Here is a 27,354-nt window from a genome sequence, read left to right on the forward strand (position 1 = left end):
TCACCGTGCTCTCCTGTTCCTTGCAGACACCTTTGAAATGGTCTCAGAGGACGAGGATGGGAAAGTCATGTTCAAGGTCAACTACCACTACATGTCTCAGGTGAAGAACGCCAGTGATACCAACAGTGCAGCACGCTCCCGCCGCCTGGCCCAGGAGGCCGTCACCCTGTCCACCTCCCTGCCCCTCTCCGCCTCCTCCAGTGTCTTTGTCCGCTGTGACGAGGAGAGGCTGGACATCATGAAGGTAAAGTACTACTGCTTATCAACTAGTAAAAACTAGAGCTGTCAAGCGATTAAAACAATGAATCTAATTAATTACAGGCTCTGTGATTAATTAATCTAAATTAATCCCATACTTTTATGACACTTTTATGCCTGTTTATAAACAGCTGTATAGCCTACTACAGTTTGTTTCTCTCTCTCTCCGTCTCTCGTAACTTCTGTCTCCACAACAGACAGCGCGGCACTGCCACAGATGCCTATGCCGATTCATTCACCATCGTCGTACTCATAGGCAAAAATATTGACACACACACACAAACACACACACACACACACACACACACACACAGCGGGTGTCCGTTTACGCGGGAGACGAGACAGCTAGCAAACAAAATTGAGACACGGAGGAAGATTGAGAGATCCTGTTTTGAACCTAGCCTACATTGTTGCACCCACTAAATCAATAATGCACACACTGCGGAGAATAAAGTAAGATGTCTTCCTACCTTCATGCTTATTTGCCCGAAGCATCCCATAAACCGTCCATAGAGCCCTCGGCCCCTTTCCTCTGCTTCTCTCTTTACTTTTCTCCCTTTCACCCTGCGGGCCGTGTATGCAAGCTACAGGTGCAGCTCGGTGCAGCTGCATACCACTTTTTCACCGGGTCAAAGGGCATTATAGAAGTGCGATTAATCTGTGTTAATTTTTTTAATCGCGTTAATTTTTCTGTGATGAATTAATCGAAATTAACGCGTTAATTTGACAGCCCTAGTAAAAACCCATACAATTCAGCTATTCATAATTAGTTATGATGGCTCTTAAAGCCTCTGTGAACCTGGTCTAAAATAGTAAATAATCAATATATGATGTCAAAGTTGGGTTTGTCTCAATAAGCTTTTACAAAAATCTGATTGAAAATTAAAGCGGCAACGAGTAACATTTAAATATCTTTTAAACAGCCTCATGTTTCCTCTCATAATCATAAATGACCTTTAACAGCAAACGAGACCATTAGTGCAAAGAAAGACGTTTTTATATAGTTTTTATTACTGCATTTGATCTGGTCGTACACCCAGTCCGATTTTCGGTTCGCTCGTGCATGCTCTATGGTCACATATCCGTATTGGTCGCAGATTTCAGTATGGCGCAGGAACGTGATTTGAGAAGCCTATCACTCCAGGTGAGGGAAGGGGATAGGGAGACCAGATCCCAATTCACCAGATGTGGGACAAAGACTACGTTTGTGCGGGACAATGCGGGACAAAGTGCCGTTTTTTTAGCAAAATAAACTCGTGTCACCACCGGTAATGCCAGAGACACGGCTTTCTATATTGAAAAACACTATCTTTAGATCAGCGCGCAGCAGTTAAGTTAGCTACTGTTAAACAAATAGAGCATTAAGGCTGCGGCTTCACATTAAAAGCATTTCACTGGCTTCACATTAGCATTTCACTTGACAAACGTGAGTTGGCTTTTATTTTGAAGTAACAGGAAAGTAAATGCTGAAGCACTGCAGGCAGCACCATAGATATATAGAACACTATAGACCAGGGGTTTTCAAAGTGTGAGAGATTGAGCCCCCCCTCAGAGAACAAATTTCAGCGGAGCCCCCCCCCCCAAAAAAAAATATATATTTTACAAATTTAAACATGTTTTTGAAACATTCTAAACATTCTTGTGCGTTTTTAAACACATTTAATACATTTTAGCATCTTAATCCAGTGTTTTAATCCTGCTTCCTTTAAACATGGATAGTAGTGACTGAGTGTGCATCGGAGTGAGAAAGATAGGCAGACAGACTTGCCCAAATTATTGACTAGTTAAATGTCATTCACACACCCAGTGTTTTTTCGCTAGTGCCTCCAATGTCCTGCTGGAGGAGAATAGCAGCCAGTGGAGAACCAGACCCTCCTAGGGGGGTAGATTTTTTTTCACCTTTTTAAAGTGAAATGCATGAATCTGGTGCACTTTGAGAGGACAATTAAGAGGCTAAATATGAGGAATTTTGTGTGAACAAATAATTTGGAGACACTGGGTCTGATGAATTAGAAGCTATTGAAGAAGGACACATGGATTTTCCATAAAAATATTAATTTAAAATAAACAAAATGTATGCAGGGTCCTCTGGGTTGGGCTTGGTGCTCTTTTTCTTTAACGAGACCTATTTCTCTGTAATTTACTGAATGCATTTAAATGCAGTGAGAGGAACGAAGCAGAAGAACTTGTGTCCAGCTATGCCGTGATCTTAGTATAAAAAAGAAAAACTAAAAAAAAAAAAAATATATATATATATATATATATTTTTTTAGTTTTTCTTTTTTTTTACATATTCATCCGCGCCCCCCCTGCCATCTCACCTTCTAGGATGACCAGATCGCATTTCCATTACTTTTCACACGTCCCGCAAATTGAGACGTCTCAATTTGCGGGACGTGTGAAAAGTAATGGAAATGCGATCTGGTCATCCTAGAAGGTGAGCGGGAGCCTTGTTTGAGACAGTTATTTGTCGTCATAATGACTGATAACGGGGCTGAACCATCAAAGAAAAAAAAGAAAATGCAATGAAGAAAAGCTAAAAGGGAGCGTGATAGGCGGGCGGGAGGGCGTTGCCAAGCAACGTATACACAATTTCACGGAGTGAATCTAGACTGCAGTGTTTACTCCTAAATGAATGAGCGGTAGCCTACTAAAACAAAGTTTACTTTGCCTCACCAGCATCATCAGATGACCATTATTCATCTGAAATAGTCATTATTTACAACAACATAAACACATTACCTCATCGTGATCCATAACTAACTGCCGTCTCTCGTTCATTCCTTTGTGTGGGGACACATACTCGTTCAGCTCCGTGAGAGGTGACAATGGATCAACTCATTGCAATCAGGTCAGGTGTAGTTGATGCTGTGTCACTAACCACTCTCACCTAGCTGAAAAGAGTCCGGTGCCCTCACACTTTCAACACACGGACACGCACTATATTGCTTCCTGATTATTTGAATCTTGAGGCCCTGCACAAGCTAGAAAACAGCTTCACGACAGCTGGCGTCGTAAAAATACTACTGCTTTTGTTCAAAGGTGTCGCCAACGTGCCGACTTACTCGTTGTAGCTTTAATGTTCATAATTATTATACAACTTAGTTAAAGCTGCTATGAGGAACTTTTAAATATTTCTGAAACGGTCTAATTTTTCTGATCATAAATTACATGTAACAGCAAACTATCAGTGCAAAAAATGCTATTTTTATATACATTTTCTTAATGCCTTTGTCATGGGTACGCTCACCCAGGACACAACGGCTTGCGTTGTAAAAACACTACTGCTTTTGTCCAGATGGGGTGCAAGAGTGAACAAAACTGAAAGTTCCTCAGAGCACCTTTTAAAAGAACAGCTTCTTAACTGTCTAGACCGTTCTATAAAAACAGTCAGTTTTTATAGAACGTTCGGGCAGAGAACTCCCTCAAAATACTTACTGTGTCTTTCATAAGGATGCTGTGTAGTGTGTCACTGCTTCATCAGCAGCTCTTACTCATTCCCCCAGTGACATTTGATAAATGACTCTCAGCCCAGAATGTGGTTTGGTGGCAAAGGCTCCTCTGCTAAATGTCAAAATCTTCACGTTTAGTTTAAAAAGGCAACAGCCCTTAGCTCAGCTGGTAGGGCGTCCCCCCCCGGGCCGGGCCCAGCAGCAGACCCGGGTTCAATTCCCGCCCGCGGTCGTTCTCTGCATGTCACCCCCCTCTCTGCCCCATTTCACCTCTGTCTCTTAAAACTATCAATAAAGCATAAAAATGCCCAAAAATATCTTTAAAAAAAAGAAACACATGAACACGTCACTGAATAAAACTAGAGTAATAAGAGCATTTATTTTAGTATGTAGATATTATTAGATGAACAAAAACAAATGATATAATATAATATCTAATATGTAGGTGAGGGAACACTGTTTGACTGGCCATTCAATATAGATATCTTCAAACAACACACTAAATCATGTACTGTGAATAATCAACAACAATGGAAAAACAAAAGGTCATTATGCACAACAACGGAAATAATTTTTTATGTGTATAGTTGTAATGGCCACCAGACCTGTCACTGCACTGCACTGTTATCTTATGCAAACATGCTCATACAACCGCTTCCAACACAAAATTTTTCTCCCAAAGAACATGGCATAGCCCTGGGAGCAGCATCAGCAGAAAAGGGACAGTGTCTGGTGAGGTGGAAATCTCATGATCTGTCAGGGGTCAGTTCATCCTTGTACCTCACCCAATGTGCATCATTACATTAGTACTAAAACAGCCCATTTATACCCTGTCACACCAGCACCAGTTGTTCTATGACTTTAAATGCTTCCATGCTTCATTTACCAAACTCTGGTTGGAAGTGCAATTAAAGGGCCGGTTCTAAAATGTTTGTGACAAACGAAACAATGCACTCAACGCTGTCGAGAAATATTGCAAGTGTAAATGCAAAGTCATCTTTAGTGTTAAAAGACCCAAAAGGTCTCTTAATTTTTTCCGGGGCTGTGTATTCAGGTCCTTATAACAGTTTTTCAAGTGTCTATAATGAGCTAATTTACTTGGTGATTAAAGAAATGTTGTAATTGCAAATGCCTTGAGTGTTAGATATATCTAGTCTCAACATGAACAAAAGGGTAATGTTGTGCCTGTGCAAAATCCTGACACGTTGCAGTTTTCCCTTGGTTTAATCCTGATTCTCTGTTGTCAGTGTGTCCACTTTTCTTTAATGTTTGATGAATCCCCGCCCTGTCTGTGGCTGGTTGTATTAAATCCCCTCCCCTCTATGTTGTCAGGTTCTCATCACAGGGCCGGCTGACACCCCGTATGCAAACGGCTGCTTTGAGTTCGATGTGTATTTCCCACAAGACTATCCCAACTCTCCTCCCCTGGTCAACCTGGAGACCACCGGCGGACACAGTGTGCGCTTTAACCCTAACCTCTACAATGATGGAAAAGTAAGTTGAAAAAACAAGAGCCTCAAAGTCTGTTAAAGGTGCACTATGTAACTTTGGGTGTATCAGAGAAGGGAACATCTAAAGGGATATTCTCATAACTGAATAAACAAACTTCTAATGCACGGGACAATTGGATCCCTAAAACACTGTTTGAAGTTAGAAAGCTTCCTGAACAGTTACTGTTTCACTGTTTTTTCCGTTGTTGTTTACAGCAACAGGGGCCACAGTTTGGCTTGCAAACATATTCTAGTCTTACGTTTTGGTTCCAGTTTCCTCAAAACAATTTGATTTTGATTTATGATATAATTATTCAATACTAAGAATGGCATGTAAAGTTAATATGTTTTGTCAACTAACTGCACGCTCTCCAAAATGATCATGTAGTTGATTTAAACAACTCTCTAAAACTAACATTAGAACCTTTATGATGGAATCTTTAATACAGTATCGGATTAGATTTTCAGCCAAGTGGGCCTAATAAACTGGTAACTGAGTGTATACCTGTAAGAATGAATGTCAACCTTATTGCAACTAGAGCTGCAACGATTAATCGACGAATCGATTATTAAAATAATCGACAACTATTTTGATAATCGATTAATAATTTCGAGTACATTTTTAATAAAACAATTCCAAATTCTCTGATTTCAGCTTCTCAAATGTGAATATTTTCTGGTTTCTTTAATCCTATTATGACAGTAAACTGAAATATCTGTGTGTTTTGGACATAACAATACATTTGAGGACGTCAACATGGGCTTTGGAAAATTGATCAACATTTTTCACCATTTTCTGACATTTTACGGACCAAAACACAGAAAATAATCGACAGATTAATCGATTATCAAAATAATCGTTAGTTGCAGCCCTAATTGCAACTACATAATGTTTCACTGTTTGAACACAACATTGGGTTTATAGGTAGGAAAGCTATAGGTCACACATGATGAGAAAGAGCCCAACAGGAAAACACTGTATTAACCCATTGATGACGGCTGCTGCGCGACGCCACATTGTATCTCTGCCATAGTCATGAATGGGTTAAGCTTAAACCTGGCTTAGTGTGTGGGTCAAATCTCAACATGCAAAAGGGATTGATTTCTGACACCTTTTTTTTCTGTCTGTTTTCATCAGGTATGTTTAAGTATCCTCAACACGTGGCACGGGAGACCAGAGGAGAAATGGAACCCACAGACCTCAAGCTTTTTACAGGTAGGGATTGATGATTGATCATGTCTGAATGGATCAGTAACCGAGTGTCAGTCACAGGCTATCATTTCTAGAATGTCCCTTCCCTGTCATCTCATTGCCCTGGGGTGGGCTCTTAATGGAAAGCATGTTTGGACAGCTGACATGAAGGATCTTTTTTAAAGTCAAGTTATTGCTTTGCTATGGGGACAAGTGTGTGGGTGTTTATCAAAGCAAAACACAAAGCCTTATCATTTGAAAACTCCAGGTTATGCCTACACATATCAATCCCTTTGACAACAGTTGGTCTCAATTTTAAGTTCAGCCTCAGATGTGATCCGTTTTTTTTAGGGCTGTCAAATTAACGCGTTCATTTCGATTAATTAATCACAGAAAAATGTACGCGTTAAAAAAATTAACGCACGTCTATATTGCCCTTTGACCCGGTGCAAAAGTGGTGCGCAGCTGCACCTGTAGCTTGCGGACACGGCCCGCACGGGTAAAAGAGAGAAAAGTAAAGAGAGAAGCAGGGGAAAAGGGCCGAGGGCTCTATGGACGGTTTATGGGATGCTTCGGGCAAATAAGCATGAAGGTAGGAAGACATCTTACTTTATTCTCCGCAGTGTCTGTGCATTATTGATTTAGTGGGTGCAACAATGTAGATTCAAAACAGTAACCCATCTCTCAATCTTCCTCCGTGTGTCTCAATTTTGTTTGCTAGCTGTCTCGTCTCCCGCGTGTGTGTGCGTGTGTGCGTGTGTGTGTGTGTGTGTGTGTGTGTCAATATTTTTGCCTATGAGTACGACAATGGTGAATGAGTCGGCATAGGCTATGCAGATATGTGGCAGTGCAGCGCTGTCTGTTGTTGGAGACGGACAGTCGTCATTTAGTCTGCTTGTTTTTTTGAGAAAATTCGGCGCTAGTTCCTAATTTTATTTCATGTAGAAAGTAGAAACCTGGCTGAGGGGAGGAGACAGAAGTTACGAGAGACGGAGAGAGAGAGAGAGAGAGAGAAAGAGAGAGCGAGAAACAAACTGTAGCAGGCTATACAGCTGTTTATAAACAGGCATAAAAGTGTCATATAAGTATGCAATTAATTTAGATTAATTAATCACAGAGCCTGTAATTAATTAGATTTTTTTTTTAATCGCTTGACAGCCCTAGTTTTTTTAGTATTGATTTAGTAGATGGATAGACAAGTTATCTGGTAGATAAATGGATTCATGCATTATGTTCAGTGTGACGAGTTTTTTTTTTACTTATAAATACAGTTACAGATACACAGTTACAACATATCACATTGTAGCTAAACTGATTAAGAGCATTATTTATTACATTGGGCATTTCAGTATATCCTGATCATACCCAAAACATGTAAAAGCCATTGCTTACCATTCTACACTAGCTATGTGGTAGTCTGGTTAGAAGATTTTTTTCATATTGACCCAAGGAGAAAATATTTCTGCCAGCCCCTTCGTCTTTGTAGTGCTACATTTTTCAATAAAAACAAAAAAAAAACGTTTTGGAATTTTATTTATGGGCTAGGGAATATTTATGCTCACAAAGCTTTTTGTAAAGAGATATGTTTACGTGTGTTTTCACCATCATCCTTAAGAGTTTAGACTTAAAGAGTTATCCAAACTGTTGCACAGGCTTACGGATAAACAAACTAGTTCTTGAACACAGTCTGTTGACACACACCCACATCATTAATTAGACTTTGTTTGCCTATGCATACACTTGCATTCATTTTCCATATTTATTGATCCAACAACAAGTGAGCCTCCTTTTTATTTTTAGAATTCCCTCGTTTGCAGGGTTGGTGAGATACATAGAGGTGTCTTCATTGATTATTATTCAAGTTAGCGTGTGGCAAATCAATAATGGAAAATAAAGGGGTTGGTGTGAATAGGAGACAGAGGCGTGGGCTGAGATCAAGTGGTCATCAAACAGGGGTGGATATTGGCTCTGAAGTCTGGCGTAACAGTTAATGACGGACAGGTTGTATCAGTTGAAGGTCATTGGTTTCCACTTTATGGAGCGTTTTCAAGTGCGCGCCCTCAGGCAGGCCTCCAAGCCCAAGATCCTCATTGTTGGTAATGGAGTGGCTTGGAATGAAGTGAACCATGCAGGAGGACGTTCTTTGTCTCCTTGAGACAGGCCAAAGCCATTAACAGAGCTGTAATAAATACAGATTGAAAGATACAGCTTTTATGGGGCCAAAATATTCTTGCCTTTGTCAGACTGTCTTCTAAGTGTCCCCCACTGCCACGATCATTTAAGAGGCTTTGAAGGTTGAGGACAGTGAGGGGATGTTTGCCTAATTAATAGTCTGAAGGGAAGCCCAGCAAAACCTGGGTTTGCTGTGCGGTGGCAGTTGATGTAAACAATTCAGTGGATTGTGGATGCAGGAAAGGAATGTGTTGGGATTCTCCTGCCCACCAACTATGCAACATCCAATCATATTTTCACTATATGCTCGGGCCAATCATCCTCTGTGGTCAAAGGTCAAATTCAATGCGCAGTTGGAGTGGTGCACCACCAATTTCACGGCTTTTGCCTAAAAGTTTTTGCGGCGGCCATATTGCTGTGAAGCAATGGCCAGTACTCGAGTTGTAAAAAAAATTCAGGGCGGATGTTGGATTGGCTTTAACGTTTAAGGACAGATCATCTGTGCTGATGACAGCGCTGATAGGAGACCAATGGTGTACCCTTTTGATTATTGTTTAAGCACAGAGATACTTATTATATTATATTCAGTGCTTGAAATGGGGGGGGGGGGGTGCCAGTAGGGGAGAACGGAGTAAGTAGGCACACTTTTTACTCTAGTGAGAATTGCTCATCACCTAAACATCTTTCGATAGTCATTCCTACATTACATTGAAGCATAAGGTGTTGGCTTGAAATGTGTACACCTCACTTTTTCTATCTTATTGTAATAAAGAAGAAATTAATCATCAAAGACACCCTTACACATTGTGACAACCAACCCCATCAAGGGGTCGGTTGTAGGGCTGCAACTAACGATTATTTTAATAATCGATTAATCGGTCGATTATATTTTCGATGAATCGGATAAAAAAATAAGAAACATTTCGTCACCCTATTAAAATAATGGCCTAAGTCACTTTTTGGCCAAAATGATTTTTTTGCTTAAATCAACTCCTTATGATGCTGGCCACCTCTGGTAAAATGGCCTAATTCCTCAGTTGAACAGATCATGTGATTTTACTTGACATAGGCCATTATACGATATTACCAGAATGTCAAGAGTGTGTTTTAGGCCATTTTATTTTGCCTAAGTCAAAATGTACTGTTAATTTTTTTTTCAAGGACATTTCACAAGTGTGTAAAATGGCTTAAGTCACAAGTTAAACATTAATATAAAGGGTTTATTCCTATTATGTTACATAATTGACAGAAATTGTTATTACAATGTCAAGAGTCATATTTTGACATAACCTGTTTGAGAGAAATTATTAATGAATATCGTATATTCAATCTTTGAATAAGTTTTTTGTGTTTCCTGAAAACACTGAAAAAATTACTTAGGCCATTATTTTAAGAGGGTGACGATTTGTAATTGCCGCATCTTTATTCAAAAACTGAACATTACTTCAAATTCACAGTGCAGACTGAAGTGTCAAAACATCAGGCTATTGCGCCAACGTCCCGGAACCATTAAAAGTAATATTAAATTATGAAAAAAAAAACTTAACTGGGATAACACAAAAAAAAACATACAATGTATGATAAACATTTATACGGTATATAAAGGATGTCCATGGTAAACCAGTCAACCGATAAGATTTTTAACCGGTAAATACTAACGGTTAAAAAAATGTTATCATCTTAATTTCTCTCAGACGAAAGGAGATTGTTAATATTTATTGATATTGATACCATTTTCGAGACTCCTTAACGATCCAAGTCTTTATTGATATCACTATTGATACTTTTCTATTATTTTGATGAAATAGAACTTGTATTATTGCTTTAATTGCTGATATGATCATAGCTCAAGATAGGACATTAAACAGGTCATAATTCCATCTTTACTATCTATTTTATATTGCTGGGAAAACAAGTTTTCGCCAAAATCTAAACATTTTTTTTTTGTGTGTTGCATTTGAACACATCAATCATATTACTGAGCTGGCCTGAACACATCACATTTGACATGTTTGCTACTTTTTTTAAGCTAACTAGCTCTATATCCTTCCGATTTTAACATGGATTTAAAAACTGGATTACTATTTTTAACTGACGGGACTTTCTACACCGTTCGGTTGTGTGATGACTACCGCTGCTTTGAATGACTGTTGATGCGCCGATGCCAACTCTCCGAGCCTGTCTGCACACCGTCTGCAGCAGCAGCTGACGACAGTTTTTTTGGACTAGACGGATACTGAGTTGAAGGAGTTTTTTTAACCCAAAGACAGCAAAGGTACAACACTTTTATATAGGCCTACAGTCCAGTGTTAGATATGACCAAAATACAAGCTGTGGCCGCTCACACTTTAGCTTTCCCGCACCGCTTCACGTGCGGAAGGCTCGCTGTGGGTGTGTATGAACCTGTCGACGGCTGGATGTAAACAGTGCCGCGCCTACAAGTGACTTATTAATCGCGCGACTCAACGAATCGATGACCAAATTCGTTGCCAACGCTTTTAGTAGTCGATTTTAATCGATTTTATCGATTCGTTGTTGCAGCCCTAGTCGGTTGTCATACGGTTGTTTGTCACAATGTTATCTTAATGGGAATAATCTTGAAAAGAAGGAAAGAAAGTAGAACTAAATTTGAAAATGCAATTGCATTGTCAAGTTGACAAATAGGCCTATATAACTAAACTTACTGTAGCCTTGGCAGCTTGTCTAGTTTGGGATGCACTGGGTTGTTCTGATTTTGTTGCCCTTTTTTCTTTTGCATGCTAGCTGCCTTTTCCTGCTCTATTCTTTCCTTCTCTGGGGTGTCAGTGAGGATACAGCTTGACAATGTATTTCGTTATTGGGTTCCTTTTCTGGCTGTAGCCTTTGGATAACATGTGACAACCAACCCCCCCAAAAATGTGACGACCAACCCCAACTTTAATTTTTTGCTAGCATCAAGGCCAACAACCATCTGACAACTAATTAGCTTGCTAACCATAATCTAAACTATAGTTTACCCTTCACACTTTTAATGGGTAACAAGTGTTTTGTTATAAACCCATTCTGTAAAAGCCTAGAAGAAAAATACTGAGGAGCTAAATATTTTCAATTTGACATGAAAAACACAAACAGTCCTCTCACCTCAAATTCAGCAGTCTAACTCCAAGGAAGACTATGTAGTTGACCTCTGATCCCAATTCTGGATATTTACATACCAAATTTTCACAGAAAGCGCCTTCTGGTTCCGAGATATAACGATTGTGACAACCAACCCGTGTGACAAATTACCCCGTTCTCCCCTACTCCCTTTTTCACATATTAGTTTGCAAATCAGTAAACCATTGTAATATTCTGAATCTTTAGAGTCAAGACGCATAGATTGAACAGCCGCTCCATTGAGGTGGTGGGCTGATGAAAATAGGCCTAGTTGGACAGAGATACCTAAGTTGCGAGCAGAATTTTTTTGCCCTTGCAAGATCTTTGCGCTTGCTTTTTGGTACAATTAATGTAATGTGAGCTTTTAGACACATCAATGCTGTATAGGTGCTGTCAGAAAAACTGATATTAAGGAATGATCCAGACAATTTGTAAAATTGCAAGGGGGAAAAATCTTATTTTTGTAAAATAAATAAAACCTGTAGAACACAATGTGCAATCAACTTTGAATGTTCCTGTGTGGGCTGTGCTTGCATGTTTTCTTTCCAATTTTTCATGAATAAAAACAAAAACGTTTTTATAAACATCACCCTTTTGTTTATTTTTTTTAATCGCCACTTGCATCAACCTGAAAATATATTTACAGTAGCCAGCCTGAGCCGATAGAAGAGAAGGCTTTGGGGGAGCGCTTGCTGAGGATGAGAGAGTGACCCCCCGATGTGCCAGCAGCATTATCGTGAGAGGAAAGAGCAGCACTAGGCTTGTTTACAGGCTTAAATAAGTCACCGCGAGTGAGCCTACTAACTGCCTTTGAAAAGAAGAGACTGCGCTCTGTGAACGTGATTGACGGTTGACCACATAAAAGCAGGTGATAGGTGATTTTGGAGGCGGGCTTTCGCCGTGCCCACCCAATCAGAAGTTAGGAATAGTAGGCTATATTATATACAAATTTTTTAATTGGCTGAAAAAGTAGAAATACTTTTTCCCTTCCCCTGGCTAGCGCCGATATCGAGGGCATAGTGTAGTACCGGCAGCCTAAGTGCTAGTGTTACTAAATGTTGAAATAGTGGTAATACTTCCACATTCATTGATAAAATAACAGGGGATGGGGTGGCTGTTTTAGAAGGGGGATGATTTTGCGATCTTTATTTCCAAGGGGAATGCCATCCCCCCTCAACTCGAGTACTGCTTCTGTGTACTGAGATTAGGGGAATTACCAAGAGATCAGGACCCAACTCTTTTGACACAATAATTGCATTAGAATGTGGTTTTCATCATAGTGGGAATGCTGAATGTTTTCATCACATAATTCCATTTTTCTCTGCTTCTTTCTTCATGTGTGGCCATGTTGTAGGTGCTAGTGTCAGTGCAGTCCCTCATTCTGGTGGCTGAGCCCTACTTCAATGAGCCAGGGTATGAACGCTCCCGCGGGACCCCCAGTGGCACCCAGAGCTCACGGGAATACGATGGCAACATCCGGCAGGCCTCAGTCAAATGGGCCATGCTCGAGCAGATGCGCAACCCCTCACCATGCTTCAAAGAGGTAGGAATCACTGGAAGCAGAATGTTTTCTTTGTGTGTTAATTTAAGGATGATCCGATAGTCATTCAGACATTTCTCATGCCAAAGTTGGGTGTGTCTACTCTTCAGACTCCCAAAGTATCACAAAAAACAGCTCTCTTTTTCTCCACCTCCACCTTTCTGAAAACCTGTCTTCAAAAACCCCAGAAGAATTTATCTCACCTTAAGAGGTCATAAGGGGAGAAGCCACACCCATCATTACCAACCTAACTTAGCACTGGCACCCTAATAAGCCACACCCCCAGATACCCCGGAATCTAACTGGCAGTTTGATACAAACCGGCAGTTAGATTCAGCGCTAATCAGAGCAGACTGGGCTTTTTTGGGAAAAAAAGCTAAAATGGAGTGTGTCAGACAGAGGGGGAAATGGAAGAGTTTTCATAACACCATGAAATCATTTTCAAGTAGGAACCCAAATAAAAATGATGACCCTTAAAATTAGCATACTATGTGCCCTTTTAATGGACAGGAGTGCATGTTTTCTTTAACAATAACAATCTGCCCACCAGCCTTTGTTCATGTAGAAAAGGTTCTGCCTCCCAAAGTGTTTCTCCAATAGCTCCATTACGTGGTCTGTTGGGCAGATGTAGTGTATCATCTGGGATTGTTTCATCCAAAGACACCTCTCCTTCCAAAGCCATAGTCTGGGCACACACCAGCTGGTAATAAATTCCTCTCGTGTGAATTCCTTGGTAGATGACATCAACCTCCCCCCCCCCCCCCCCTCTCTCTTCCTCACCGTTTTTTTGATTTCCTGTGATCCTTTAAATGGTCCAGGGTGAGACGGATAGGGCCGGGAGAAGATAACAATCTTTCAAGCTGCTCAGCCAGAGCCAGGCTCATTCAGGAATGTCAAAGAGGAACAGAAGGAGAGCAAAATGAGAGAAGCAAAGGGATCCTATCACCTTGACGGATTACATGACAAGAACAAAGACTGAATGAAAAGGCATGATGATGGTGCGATGTCAAAGATTACTGAAGTGACATTTTTCACCAATGCATCATCACAAACATGTTTCTGTGGAAGACATCTGATACATTTATGCACTTTCTTGTTGGTCAGTTAGCTATCTAGCTTGAGATGCAACCAGTTGGATTAATAATGTAGAGATTGAAATCAACATCATTCTGTTGGTCCTTTTGAACAATAAAATCACAAAGTCTGCTCTCTATTTCTTTAAACATGCACAGTTATAATAATCAGTCTTTCTTGCTTGACAAAGCTATCTTTGATTCAGAGTAAATATTGTAGTCATTGGCATGCAGAAGGAATAACAAGACACCAGCAAGGACAACAACTCTTGAACAAGAGTTTCATTTTATTGTTAAACCCAGCTGGCTGTAATAATGGTATTTAGCTGAAGCAGAGATAGTGACAGTTGTCATTATGGTGGGTGAAGTCTCCAGACACCTATTCGATTTCCACCAAACTTTTTGACAGCTTCTTAAGACAATGATAATAATGAAAGTTATAATAATAATAATAATGGCTCTTGGGATTCGAAAATTGCACTTTAACATTGCAAATGTATGTACTCCAATGTGCTTTTCTCACCACTGGCCTCTAAACACCTCACATGCTTGCTGAAACAACCAGCTGTAAGCAAAATGAATTTGGAAGTGTTGGCCTTTTTGCTGATAACCATTCAGACATGTAGAATTCTACAATTTAATACAGTCCACGGTTGTGGCTTTCATTTCCTTCCTATATTACCGCAAATGCTTTTTTCTCCATGTTAATATGAATAGAAAACCACAAGGTTGGCACGGAAGCTAGCAGCACCCCAAATCTATTTCACCGTTTGAAATGCCACCTACTCTAAGAAACGAAGAAGGCCTGAAACAGCACACTTCCATCCTCACCAAAAAATATACCCAAACATTGAGTCTGAACAAGATTTTGTTTCATGTACGTAATGTTCATGCAGACTTATGTTGCTCTAGATGAGTTAAAATATATTGAGATATTTCTTGTATCGGATATATTCAAAAAATATCGCAATATGATTTTTAGCCCAGTCCTAGCCATTATAAATCAGTAGAGAGTACTGTATCTGTCCCACAAACGTACTTTTTAGACTTCACAGAAGCTTCAAAGGCTGTTTCTCCACTGATACAATTTGCACCTCTCCACGGAATAGTGCTAATCAGCGGAAGAAGACTTTAATCATTTCCGTACATTGAATTTCAACTTGACAGCCATGCGTTTCTTCTCGATGCTAGCTATCTATCTATGGAGGAAGATGTAGCTCTGATGGTTGATTTCTCCAGCCATCAGAAAAAGCAATCAATATACCAGACCTATTTGGATCGTTGAACTTTTGCAAATAACTGTTTCTGGTGAACGCTTTTTGCATGTCCCCCCCCCCACACACACACGCTAAAGGCCTCTCACAGACTACAGAGATCACCTTTGTTCCAGCTTAAGCATAAAGTTAGAAACTCAACCGTTTCTTAAACAATAGTATGCCTAGCTTGCATAAAGTCTTTTGGCTTACATGTGCTGAAGGTGCAGCAATGTGTGCTGACGAGGGGATCCCTTCTGGAGCTTGGCTGATGCGTTTTACACAATAGCACTGTCAAGTCATTTCCTTGCCTAAGCCTGTCACTCTTCATGAGGCAGCATCTCTGGCACTTTGGATCTTCAAACAGAGATGTGGCAGTTTATTGAGTGAGACGTGTCCTCCTAATGACCCGTCTTGATAGTGGGCTGAGGTCTCCATTCTTTGCCTGGCAGTGTTGTTTTTGATTGAAAACCCATCATTATAAGTATAGTTTCCTACTACTTTAAGGTGTCTATAAAAATGACTGGAAATCAATAGAGTTGCTCAGCTTGTCCTAGAAGATGATCAGTTGACCTCTGTCTTCTTGTATCCATCCGTTTTTTTTGTAAAGCTTCGTCAGAAAGCCCCCATATCGACCCTTGCTCTTCTGGCTGGACGCTCCCTCTTTGATTCTTGATGAAAAACAAGTGTTTGGGGGCGCCCTTAGCTCAGTTGGTAGGGCGTCCCCTTGAACTTGAACTCATTGTTTTCATTTGTCCAGTGACTGAGTCGTTTTCAGTGAAGTGTAGATAGCTTTTTTTATTTCCTCGTAGCACTTGCACTTTCCAACGCCATGGATGACCTCCTTGAAGTGTGATAATGTTTGAGGCTCTAAAAAAAAGTTAGTAGCTGGACCTTGTCACCTTTGTCGTATGTTGTGTTATGTGAAATGTAGCCTTGGTTGTTCTCCAGCATGGCTTTAGACCTTTAGCTGTGATCCTCCTCTAACGGTTGAGTAATCTATCATTGTGGCTCCTCATAGATCTCTTCCAAACTTACGCCCTCAACAGCCTATTAATAGAGAGAACACAAAACACTTTTAACCATCAAATACGTAGAAATAATCAATTACATTGATTTTATAACAGCATATTATTGGTTGAGCGTTAATTCAAGATTCACATTACGTGCTTTCAATCAGACTTGCTCTAACAGACTCACACCAAATCGCCTACGTTTGTATATCATCCTGTACTTTTTTAAGAATCATCCATGACAAAAGAAGATTGTGAAAGTTTCCATAAATACAGTATTAGAAAAACTAAAAGCTATTTCTGTATTTAATAGAATTATAATAACTTAAAAACCAACCAAATATGATGCCTTCACATTGAATGTCAACTCTGTCATTGGCCTGTCACCACAACACTGTTGGGCAATGTTAAATTGGAATTTGCTCAAATGTGCTACAGCTGGTTTTATTATCAAGAGTCAGATGCAGTCAGATCGTGGTTCAAATGTGTGGACAACATTTTATTCTTGGGGTATGTGTGTGAGAATTCCATATTAGCAAATGCTATTTAGAGAGCGTAACTAGAGAATTGAGTACAGACTTTAATTTTGCAGCAGCAAATCAGTCGGGTGGAATAAAGGACAATGAGTGGCGTTTTAGAATTGGGATCATTGCATATTTTCTCGCATTGTCTTTGAAATATTTCGTCCAGGTTACTCTATCAATGAGATGATGTAATATTGTCTCAAGGAGATCAGTTTGTTGAGGAGAAGCCATGTTTGAATGTTTGGTATAAACCTGGTTTTCCTTTGCTGGTGTAGCTTTGGAAGACGGCAGCATTGGCTTTGGTAATATGTATGGAGTGGGTCAGGGTTAGTAGGCCAGGACCCTGAGGTCCCAGTACACAAGTAATGGAACACAGTAAAGCAGGGATAAGGAACTTTCTAATGGCTGCGTGATTCACTCTTGCCCTTGACCCTTTCTGTGTGGAACGTATAATTCTACACACCCATTCCACTGCTCTTCTTCTTCTTTCCCTCGGTTTCCCTGTGGAATAATGAGTGGACAGCATTACCTCAAAAGGTCATTGAGTTTATCTGGCATTCGGGGAGCTCTCCATCAAAAGGACCTCTACTCTGACTGCACATATGAGCTGAATGTACTTGTGTACATTTCACTATGTGAAGGGTTTCAGTGTGACTGTGTAAAAAATAAATTAAAAAAATGCATTTTCAAAGGTCATTTGTCAAGACAATCTTATCTAGCTTCATAATCACAGATGGTTTTTGCTTATAGAGTTTCCCTCGACGCTATGATCGATGGCCATATCCAAATACCAACAAGTTAAACGCCTGCTGCCATTTGCCACATGGAGCCCCCTGGGAAATCGGCCTCTTTAAAACCCGCCACATATCTGAACATTAACCCTGAATACTGTCAGGTCTGTGCTAGCATCTTAATGTTTGTCATCATAGGTCGATATGGACTATGGTGAGTGTCTGTCTTGGTTCCTGTACCTTGTCTTGTTCTCAAAAAAAGCTGGAGCAGTAGCAACTGATGTTATTATGTTTAGCACACATCAGTAACCTTGAAAGATTCCCTCTTGCTGGGATGGAACCTTCTCCCAGTGGGCGGGGGAGGAGGAGCTATCGGCACACCCAAGACATGTTAAGGTTTAGCAGAAATGGATTGAAGATGAGGGAAATTAAAGCAGTCTTACTCTTGACCTTTCCGTGGCCTCCTTTGCCTGGTAAAATTCTCTTGGTAAACAGCAAATAAGCTAGCCACCATAATCACTAATCCACCAGCAGAGCAAAGGCACGCGCTGCATACTGATGGCTCCACCCTGGCGACCGTTGCTAGGAAGTGGACCAAAGGGGGAAATGGGTGTAGAAGTAGACGATCGAGCAAACTCTGTGTGGTTCATATGATGTCAGAGTGACGTAAAGCTAAAGTGCGTATCTTTTTCATATAAATGAATGTCGATTACATTCAAGCCATCGCCAAACACGTTGACACAAATTTTATTAAGCCTATCACCTCCACAAAACTCTCTCTGTGTTTCTCGGAGTGGCAGCGTTTAAAAACTGGTGTCGCCCCACCAATACTGGTGAAGGAGGAGCACAGAAAAATTCCAAGAGCCCAAGAAATATTTTGGCTGTAGATTATACTGCTAAGAAAAAACATAGATGTACAGCAGAAGGAATCAAATGCTCAATGACTGAAGGCTTACCTCCATGAAGATGCGCTGACCGTGTTGTTGTTGTAATTACTCAGAATTCCTCACGGGGCAACAGAAGTTACGCACTTTAGCTTTGAGCACCCTCGATATTGAAGATCCATTTTTTATTTTTTTTCACATTGTAAAAGAGGAATGTGTGTATGGTATGTTCCTACACACCCCGAGAAAAAGGATCTCAAGTTATGGAAATGTGATTCAGATACACATCTGGAATACCAAATTCCAATAACTATTAAGTGCAGGTGTACTGTCTTACCAAGAAAGTTCTGATGTGGCTGTTCTGACACATCTCATTAGCATTAAAGTGTTTTCCATAAGGGCTTGGCCATGCTAGCAGCTTTGTGAGGCCACAATGTCAATGGCTCTTTCACTGATGTTGCACTTACACGTGGCACTTTGTAGTTTAGCTTATTTGAAGCTAATGTACTTACTGGATTCTTGCTGTTCTGAGTTTGTACCTTCATGGTCGAATGCACTTATTGGAAGTCAATTTAGATAAAAGCATCGGCTGAATAAAATCTAATGTAATTGAAAAAAAATTCAAAAGTCTTTCCAGATATTCTCAATTGTATTGAGGTCTGGACTTTGACTGGACCATTCTAACACATGCCTATGCTTTGATTTAAACCATTCAATGGTATATCTGGCTGTATGTTTGGGTATTTAACCTTCAGGAAGGTGAACCTTCACCCCAGTCTCAAGTATATTGCAGACTCTAACAGGTTTTTCTGCCCTGTATTTGGCTCCATCCATCTTCCCATCAACTCTAACCAGCTTCCCTGTACCTGCTGAAGAACAGGAACCCAACAGCATGATGCTCCCACAACCTTGTTTCACGGTAGAGATGGTGTGTATAGGCAGAGTTAGTTTTCCGCCACACATTGCTCTTTGCGTTAAGGCCAAAAACTTCCTTTTTGGTCTCATCTGACCAGAGCACCTTCCTCCAACCCTTGCCACAAGCTATGCAGGGGACACAGCATATTCAGATGAGACCAAACTTGACATTTTTGGCCTAAATGCAAAATGAAATGTGTGGTGGAAACTAAAACCCTATACACACCATCCTCACCGTGAAACATGGTGGTGGCAGCATCATGCTATGGGGGTCCTTTTATTCAGCAGGTACAGGGAAGCTGGTCAGAGTTGATGGGAAGATGGATAGATCCAAATACAGGACAGAAAACCTGTTAGAGTCTGCAAAAGACTTGAGACTGGGTGCAGGTTCACCTTCCAGAGGGACAACTACCCTAAACATACAGCCAGATCTACTATGAAATGGTTTATATCAAAGCATAGTCATGTGTTAGAATGGTCCAGTCAAAGTCCAGACCTCAATACAATTGAGAATCTCTGGAAAGACTTGAAAATTGTTGTTGACAGACGCTCTCCTTCCAATCTGATGCTAAATCTGAAGCTCAAGCTATTTTGCAAAGAAGAATGGGCAAAAATGTCAGTCTGTAGATGTGCAAAGCTGGTAGAGACATACCCAAATAGATTTGCAGTTGTAATTGCAGCGATAGGTGGTTCTACAACATACTGACTCAGGGGGCTGAATACTTTTGCACGCCACATTTTTCAGTTTTTTATTTATAAAAATAAAACCACGTTTCATTTTCATTCCACTTCACAATGATGCGCCACTTTGTGTTGGTCTATCACATAAAATCCCAATAAAATAAATGTACGCATGTGGTTATAACGTGACTAAATGTCGAAAATTTCAAGGGGTATGAATACTTTTGCAAGGCACTGTAAGTGATCACTGTATGGATAAAGAGCGATTTAACACTTATATTAACATAAATAAATGGCTTACTTCACCTTTAACTGTTCTTCTAATTGTTAAACCCTGTCATGTGTTTTGCAGGTGATCCACAAACACTTCTACCTGAAGAGAACAGAGATCATGTCTCAGTGTGAGGAGTGGATTGCAGACATCCAGCAGTACAGCAGTGACAAGAGGGTGGGCCGCACCATGTCCCACCATGCTGCTGCTCTAAAGGTAAGCCTTATTCAATGTAGAAAATGGAATATTAAAATGCACAACCATCTGTATTACTGGTTCTCAGACACATATTCAGGCTCTTTCCTTTATTTGTTTTAATACTTTATTATGTTTTTTAAATTATTTGTTTATACAATAAAACAAAGACACATACACTAACAACAAAAACAGTAGACATGAAAACAAAAGCTTGAAGGTAGATTGCCTCAACATCAGTCAGTATTTAGGATAAAACAGTCTATAAACTCATAAAAATACTTACAGCAGCAGAGCAGCATAGGTTCTTTGCTTTTGAGTCCTATTACTATGCTGTTTAAAGAATTGAGGTTTATACACAAATACCCCTTTCACACCGCCGCAAAATCGGAGCTAGTTGGAAGCTAGAGCCAGTGTTTTGGTTTCACAGCGCCAGATAGCCTTAAATACGTTGTGTGTATATTGCTTTGTTTGGTTAACAAAGCAAAGCGAGAGGCAACACGTGTAAAAATAAGACGTATCCGCCGCTGTTGTTGTGCTTAAAGGTAGCGCTAGCTTTAGCCTTAGCCACGAGAGCAGCGACGTACACAGACGTTTACAGTGACGTCATGACGTTGGTCTCTTGCCGGCTCCATGGCTGGCTCTGGTCGGTGTGAAACCAACCGGCTGTTTTGAACTGGCACCAGCACCAGCCTGGAACTGGCTCTTGGTTCCTGTTGGTGTGAAAGGGGTAATAGCCGACTATAGCAGGTTACTTGAGTGCATGTAATCACAGTTTGTGTTTGAGCTCTGGTGTCCTACTCATAAACAGAGAATTGGCTGCAGGGGACAGAGGACCCCGACCAGGCTGTAATAACTCATATATCCCCCATGGCCTTCCCTCAACAGGAGCTCATAAAATACATAGATACACACTCAGGCACAATAACCAACACCAGCAAAAGCAGAGTGTCTCTTCTCATTCTCCAGCAATAAATAAGACAAATGAATCCCCACTGTAAAGAATGAAGGAGACCTGAGCAACACAACATCTGGATGCTTGGCTAAGAAAAAAGATATGTATGTATTGTTTAGTGGCAGTACACCCAAAGCTGAACTTCACCTTTTATATGTGATGTTACTGAATGGCACGTAATAGATAAGTACAACTTTTATATCGGTGTTAAGAAAAAGTGTTATATTTTAAATAAATAAATGTAACTTATGGACTGCAGAATGATCACTAAAGTTCACTCAGGAGCCCGACTGAAATATGCTAAAGATTGGAACTCATAAGCAGAATCAAAATGAGCATGCTTTTTCAATCAGCGGTTCTTGAACATTGGGAAGCCTGACCCTATTCTTTATTAACCAGGGCCCGGTTTCCCGATAACGTCCTCTCTTAGCGAGCTACGAAGACTCCTACGTTATGACTTACCAAAGTTGTTTACCTCTGTAGTCGTGGTTCCCGAACGGTCTCTTAGGAGAAACACTCCATACGTCGCTCGTAGACGGCGCTGTCCAGAAAGAAAGTGCTGAAGTCGATTGCTCAGAGTTGGATTTTCCATGTTGTGCTCATCTCATGCACAGGTGCATGACAGCAGTATATTATAAAACGTATTGCAGTCTTTGCGAATAAAAGATTGCTAGAAATCCTTCTAGGCCGAAACATTTATTTAACAACAGAAGCGCCAGCGTTCTCTTTATATGCTGCATAATCAAATCTACCCGTGCATTTCTAGTGTAATATAAAGTCATAAATTAGTTTGTTTAATCATCATCTGTGTTTTGGAACTCTTGTTTTATAATTTAAGTATCTTTAAGAACACTAAACGTGATGGGTCAGTAAGGAAACTGAAAGTAGATATAATATCGCCAATAGCCTATATCAATAAAAACAGACGGCCAAAACAGTCCAAATGAGCTAAAATCCTAAATTCAATAAACTGATTAACTGATTATTTATTCATTTTTTCACACGTTTACATGTTTTGAGGCGGAGGATCTGACGCGCGAGCCGGACGAGCCGCGGTGTGTGGAACACAGTGCGGAGGTTCTAGTGTTAACCATGGTCGAACATACTACCATAGCCTATACTGATTTAAAAACAGATATAGAAAATATAGTAACAGCGGAGGAGATTAAGATTAAGATTGTGTTCAGCAATTATTTTCTTCATGAATGACTATAAACCATTGGTGAAACACAACACTGGCAATGTGGCAGTTCCATGCGCAACAGGGATGTCACTCGTGTCCGTTTTACGCATGGTGCCTTAACGGAAGGAAATTTGGGGGTCTGTATCTCTGGCGATACCACAGCGATTGCAGGGACTCTCACTTGTCATTCAACTAATAAATCTGACTGTATTCCATATCAAAGGGACACAGCAATGACTGTATTAAATATCAAACTAATAAAAACGATCCGACAGTATAGTGTATCACGTATAAAGTATTTTCATATTGACGGACATCGCATCCATTCAGTTAATGCTGATTGTCAAGTCAGTTAGATGACTAAAAAGTACTTGTTCATATAGACCCCTTATCTGTTTATCAACACGGCGGATGCGCGCGCTGCATTGCTGCAGAAAGAAAAATGGTTTGGCTGGTTGCCATGGTTACCCGTTTGGTTGTATTGCAGTTGCGGTGTTTCTTTATAGGTCCATGGTGCTAAATAGCGATGTTGTCAGCTTACTAAAAACAGTTTATCAGCGAGTGATAACATTGGTTATGCGGAAACATTAACACTATTGAACGAGATAAGTCTTAATGGCCCATACGCGTTGCGGGCAGTTGAGTAGATAAATGATGAGAAGAAATGGCCCCGACGACTTCATTGGTCGGACTGCTGTTGGAGAGTGACAGTAAAGACCGGCAGACAGATAGACAGAGAGAGGCAGAGATGCCTTTATTTCATAATTTAGCTTTTTGATTTAAAAGTGATCATAACTAGCCGTGATCATCTGTTTTTAGACTGACTCCTGCTTTCGGGGCCGTTGGGCTCACGAGCCGACCAGTTTATCAGACCAGCTGTTTGAGACGGAGATGAAAAGGAAAGTGAAACTTATGGTGGAGCAGTTAAATAGTTAAATGAATAAATATTATAACCAAACACAATAATGTGTTGTGTTATCTGCTTTAGTAGCCTACAGTAGGCTAGCACATGTCGACCCCACTCGGTTTTCGTTTATTGATTTTTCCTAAATGGTATGATTTAGCCTACTTACCGGCTACACACGTGCAAACCCCTACTGCCTAGTCAAACCATAGAGTCAAACACAAGGGAAGAGGACGGAGATGTATAACGTCTGGGTCATTGTAAATAAGCCTCCATTGCTATAGCCTCGTCTCCGGTCACTGTTCTTATTGTAAACATTTCACAACTAATTTATGTAATTATACAGCGGTGCATTTGGGCATTTACTAGCTTTATCACCATTCAAACAAAAAAATAAACAGTATGTGCATCCAACAGCACAACAAGACATGATTGTGGCTCGTGTCGCTCTTGTCTCTTTCTGCGGCTGACATGCGCAGTAGAGGGGGGAGTGACGCTGTGTGACGTAGACTGATAAGGGGTCTATAGTATGAACACTTTGTGAATCAGAGTGGATGGTATTCTGCTAAAATATCAAATAGCATACTTTAAATATAGCCTAAGTGATATACACTATATACAGTTGGATCGTTTTTAAAGGTCACATATTATGCTAAATGCACTTTTTAAATGTGTTCCAACATATCCATGGGTCCACGGTGTGCCTAGAGACTGCCAAAATATAAAAAAAATAACAATCTCTCCTTTTCTCACTCTCCCCCTTTCTGAAACCCCCACCCCTCCCCCCCAATATACTCCAGTCAGAATGCTCGCCGACTATTACGTAATAGTCGGCACAGTCACATCCCCATATTTTCTTTATATGGCCATGCTTCCCCCCCAGAAACGTCCACCGTGCACTAGTCTATGATAACTCCCCTCCCCTCATTTCTTATTGGTCCACGGCCCCGAGATCTTCTGGAAAATTTTCCGAGCGACAGCCATGTTGCTTTCCCCGCTAAGCGACAAGATGCCCATAGTAGCCTACAGCCTGAATGTTACATACACCAACACAGAATGCTTTTGCTCATACTCCACTAATTTATCTTAACCACAGCAGTCTATTAATGCCTCGTTTTTAATAACACAACGGATAGGAAGCTACTTGTGGGTTTTTTGAAACAGTGAAACTGAAAGAAATGTTTTTATTGGTATTTTTGCCTGACTGGTGTATAGCTATTTAGCTTTGGGACAAGCATTCAGCTTTTGCTCATAAAAACATAATTCTATTACCCACACCAGTCTGGAAATGCCTCGTTTTTAACAGGACAAAGGATTGGAACTTAATAGTGTGGAAGTCAACTTTGAAGATATTTTTTTTCACCGATTGTAGTGGTATTTTTAGTTTATTTAATGTTCGGGTCTTATTTTTAGCATTAGCGCCCATGTAGCCTCGGTTGTAGCACCAAGTTTTGCTCATAACACGCTGTTTATACTCCCCACAGCAGTCTGAAAATGACTCGTTTTTAACATGACAAAGGATGGGAAGACATTCCTGTAGAAATCAAACTTTGATGCTACTGTTTTCACTGTTTTAAGCATGTCAGGTCATGTCAAACCGTTCTCAAAGTATGGCTTAGCTCCGGCCGGGTAAACACTGTAGACTCACGTAGTGTCTCTCTAGTATCGCGAGAGCACGGCAGAGACGGTGGGAGAGCCCCATGGCCATATAAAGAAAGCCCGGCAGAGAGGTGGGAGGGGCCAGCCAGATCGCACAAATATAGGTCATCCTGAGACCAGAGGACAATCAGGGTATAGAGGCTTGCTACAATAAATGATCTGAACGGGTTTTTCAGCAAACATCTAAAAAAATAAGTATTAGGGACTACTTAGACCATATAAAATTGACAGCAAAGTGCATAATATGTGAGCTTTAACAGTTTGTTATTAAATAGTCATCTCTGTGTCCGTTTGATATGAAATAGTCAGATTTATTAGTTTAATGAGACAAGTGAGAGCTGAAACATCACTACGGTAGAGCGTAGTGTACCCAACGCTTAATGCTTATTGTCAATCAAAACCTTCACAGTTATAATATATGAAGAGTTGTAATTTAATAGGCAGGTCACACAATGTACTTGACCTAAAGGTGGAGTCTGTGATTCTGGAGAATGCTTGTTGTCAAAATCACTGTTTTGTCAAAATCAGTGAATATCTCCTCACGATCCACTACCTGTCCATATATTGTTAGTGTGCGCTAGCGATGCATACAATGTTAAGCTGTTCTGTGTGTGTGTTGTTGTCACTGCAGAGACACACCACTCAGCTGAGAGAGGAGCTCCTGAAGCTGCCCTGTCCAGAGGGTCTGGAGCCTGAAGCAGCAGAGCAGTTCTCAACCCTCCTCCTCAAAGAGCTGCCACTCCAGGACCAGGAGAAGCCAGGGGGCAGCCAGGACCAGGAGGGCCAGCTATGAAGTCCACACACACACACACACACACACACCCACATCCCAATGATTCTATTACTCTGATGGACTCGATGGCTTTCACAGCACAAGCCTCCACCTTGTCAATATTTGTATGTAAAGATGTAATAGCAGAATAGTAAGAGAAGAACAAGGGGGGAGGGGGAAGCAAGAGAGCGATTAAATGACTTGTGCTTAAGCCCCTTATTGAGAAGAAGTTGACAAAAAAACTTTTATTTACCTGTAAAAGAGTGTAAACATTTTGTGCTTTTTTCCAATTGTGATATAACCACTGATTGGTATGTTATTAAACTTGTTTATGTATACATAATGCCAGAGGAAAAAATTACAGATTATATAAGGGAAACTACCTTTTAGAGAAGAATGTTTACTGAATGTTCATTTCCTTTTTTTCTTTTCTTTCGTTTTGACTGTAAGAGAGAGAAAACAGTTGTAACCAAGGTTGTATTGGTAATTCTTTAAAGATACTATTTAACAAAAAAAAGAAAAACACACGTAACAATCGGACATAAAAAAGCCCCCTGTGGACATCTTGTTGATTTGAGTTCTCTAGGATCACACCCACTGGAAGAAGAAATGCTGAAATGGACATTCTGAAATGCAATGTTGTTCTTTTTACAGCCTCCCAATTAAAAACCACCATGCTCTGGACAAAAACATGTGTTGCCTCTCAGAACATCTCCATGGCCTTTGTACCATTAAGCACGACTGTAGATCGTAAGACTGCGTGTCAGAGCCGCATGGGAAATGTATTTGGAAAAGGCTTGTGCATGTGTATCTGTGTTTTTTTGTGCGTGTGCAACAATCCCCCCAGATGAGATACAAAGCTGTGATGTGCCTTTGATCTACATCATACCACCAAATACTCAAACAGAGTACCTTTACTCATTTCTTTTGCTCTTTCTACAAAATGAATAATTCTGATCTGTCTGACATTAAAAACTGCTTTGATCTTTTATATTATGTTGAACTCCAGTGATCAAAAAGAAATGCACTTTCTATTTTACTCACTCCTTAGTCACATACTCCTTTGGCTAGGACATTAAATGGAGCTTGAAATTATGGATTG

General features: G+C 40.4%; 1 protein-coding gene across 11 annotated transcripts in view; it reads left to right on the top strand.

The window, feature by feature from the left end:
* Positions 1-27,341, top strand: part of birc6 (baculoviral IAP repeat containing 6) — a 163,713-nt gene extending 136,372 nt beyond the window's left edge. For all 11 annotated transcript variants that reach the window (XM_080037113.1, XM_080037116.1, XM_080037120.1 and 8 more), the window contains exons 68-73: positions 27-244; positions 5,043-5,204; positions 6,339-6,416; positions 13,054-13,242; positions 20,666-20,800; positions 26,112-27,341. In XM_080037113.1, coding sequence (XP_079893239.1) covers positions 27-244; positions 5,043-5,204; positions 6,339-6,416; positions 13,054-13,242; positions 20,666-20,800; positions 26,112-26,273 — 944 coding nt within the window. In that variant the 3' untranslated portion in view covers positions 26,274-27,341. The remainder of the gene's footprint in view (positions 1-26; positions 245-5,042; positions 5,205-6,338; positions 6,417-13,053; positions 13,243-20,665; positions 20,801-26,111) is intronic.
* Positions 27,342-27,354: the final 13 nt, after the last annotated feature.

Source organism: Ammodytes marinus, assembly GCF_949987685.1.
Source record: "Ammodytes marinus genome assembly, chromosome: 11".
NCBI classification, from domain to species: Eukaryota; Metazoa; Chordata; class Actinopteri; order Uranoscopiformes; family Ammodytidae; genus Ammodytes; species Ammodytes marinus.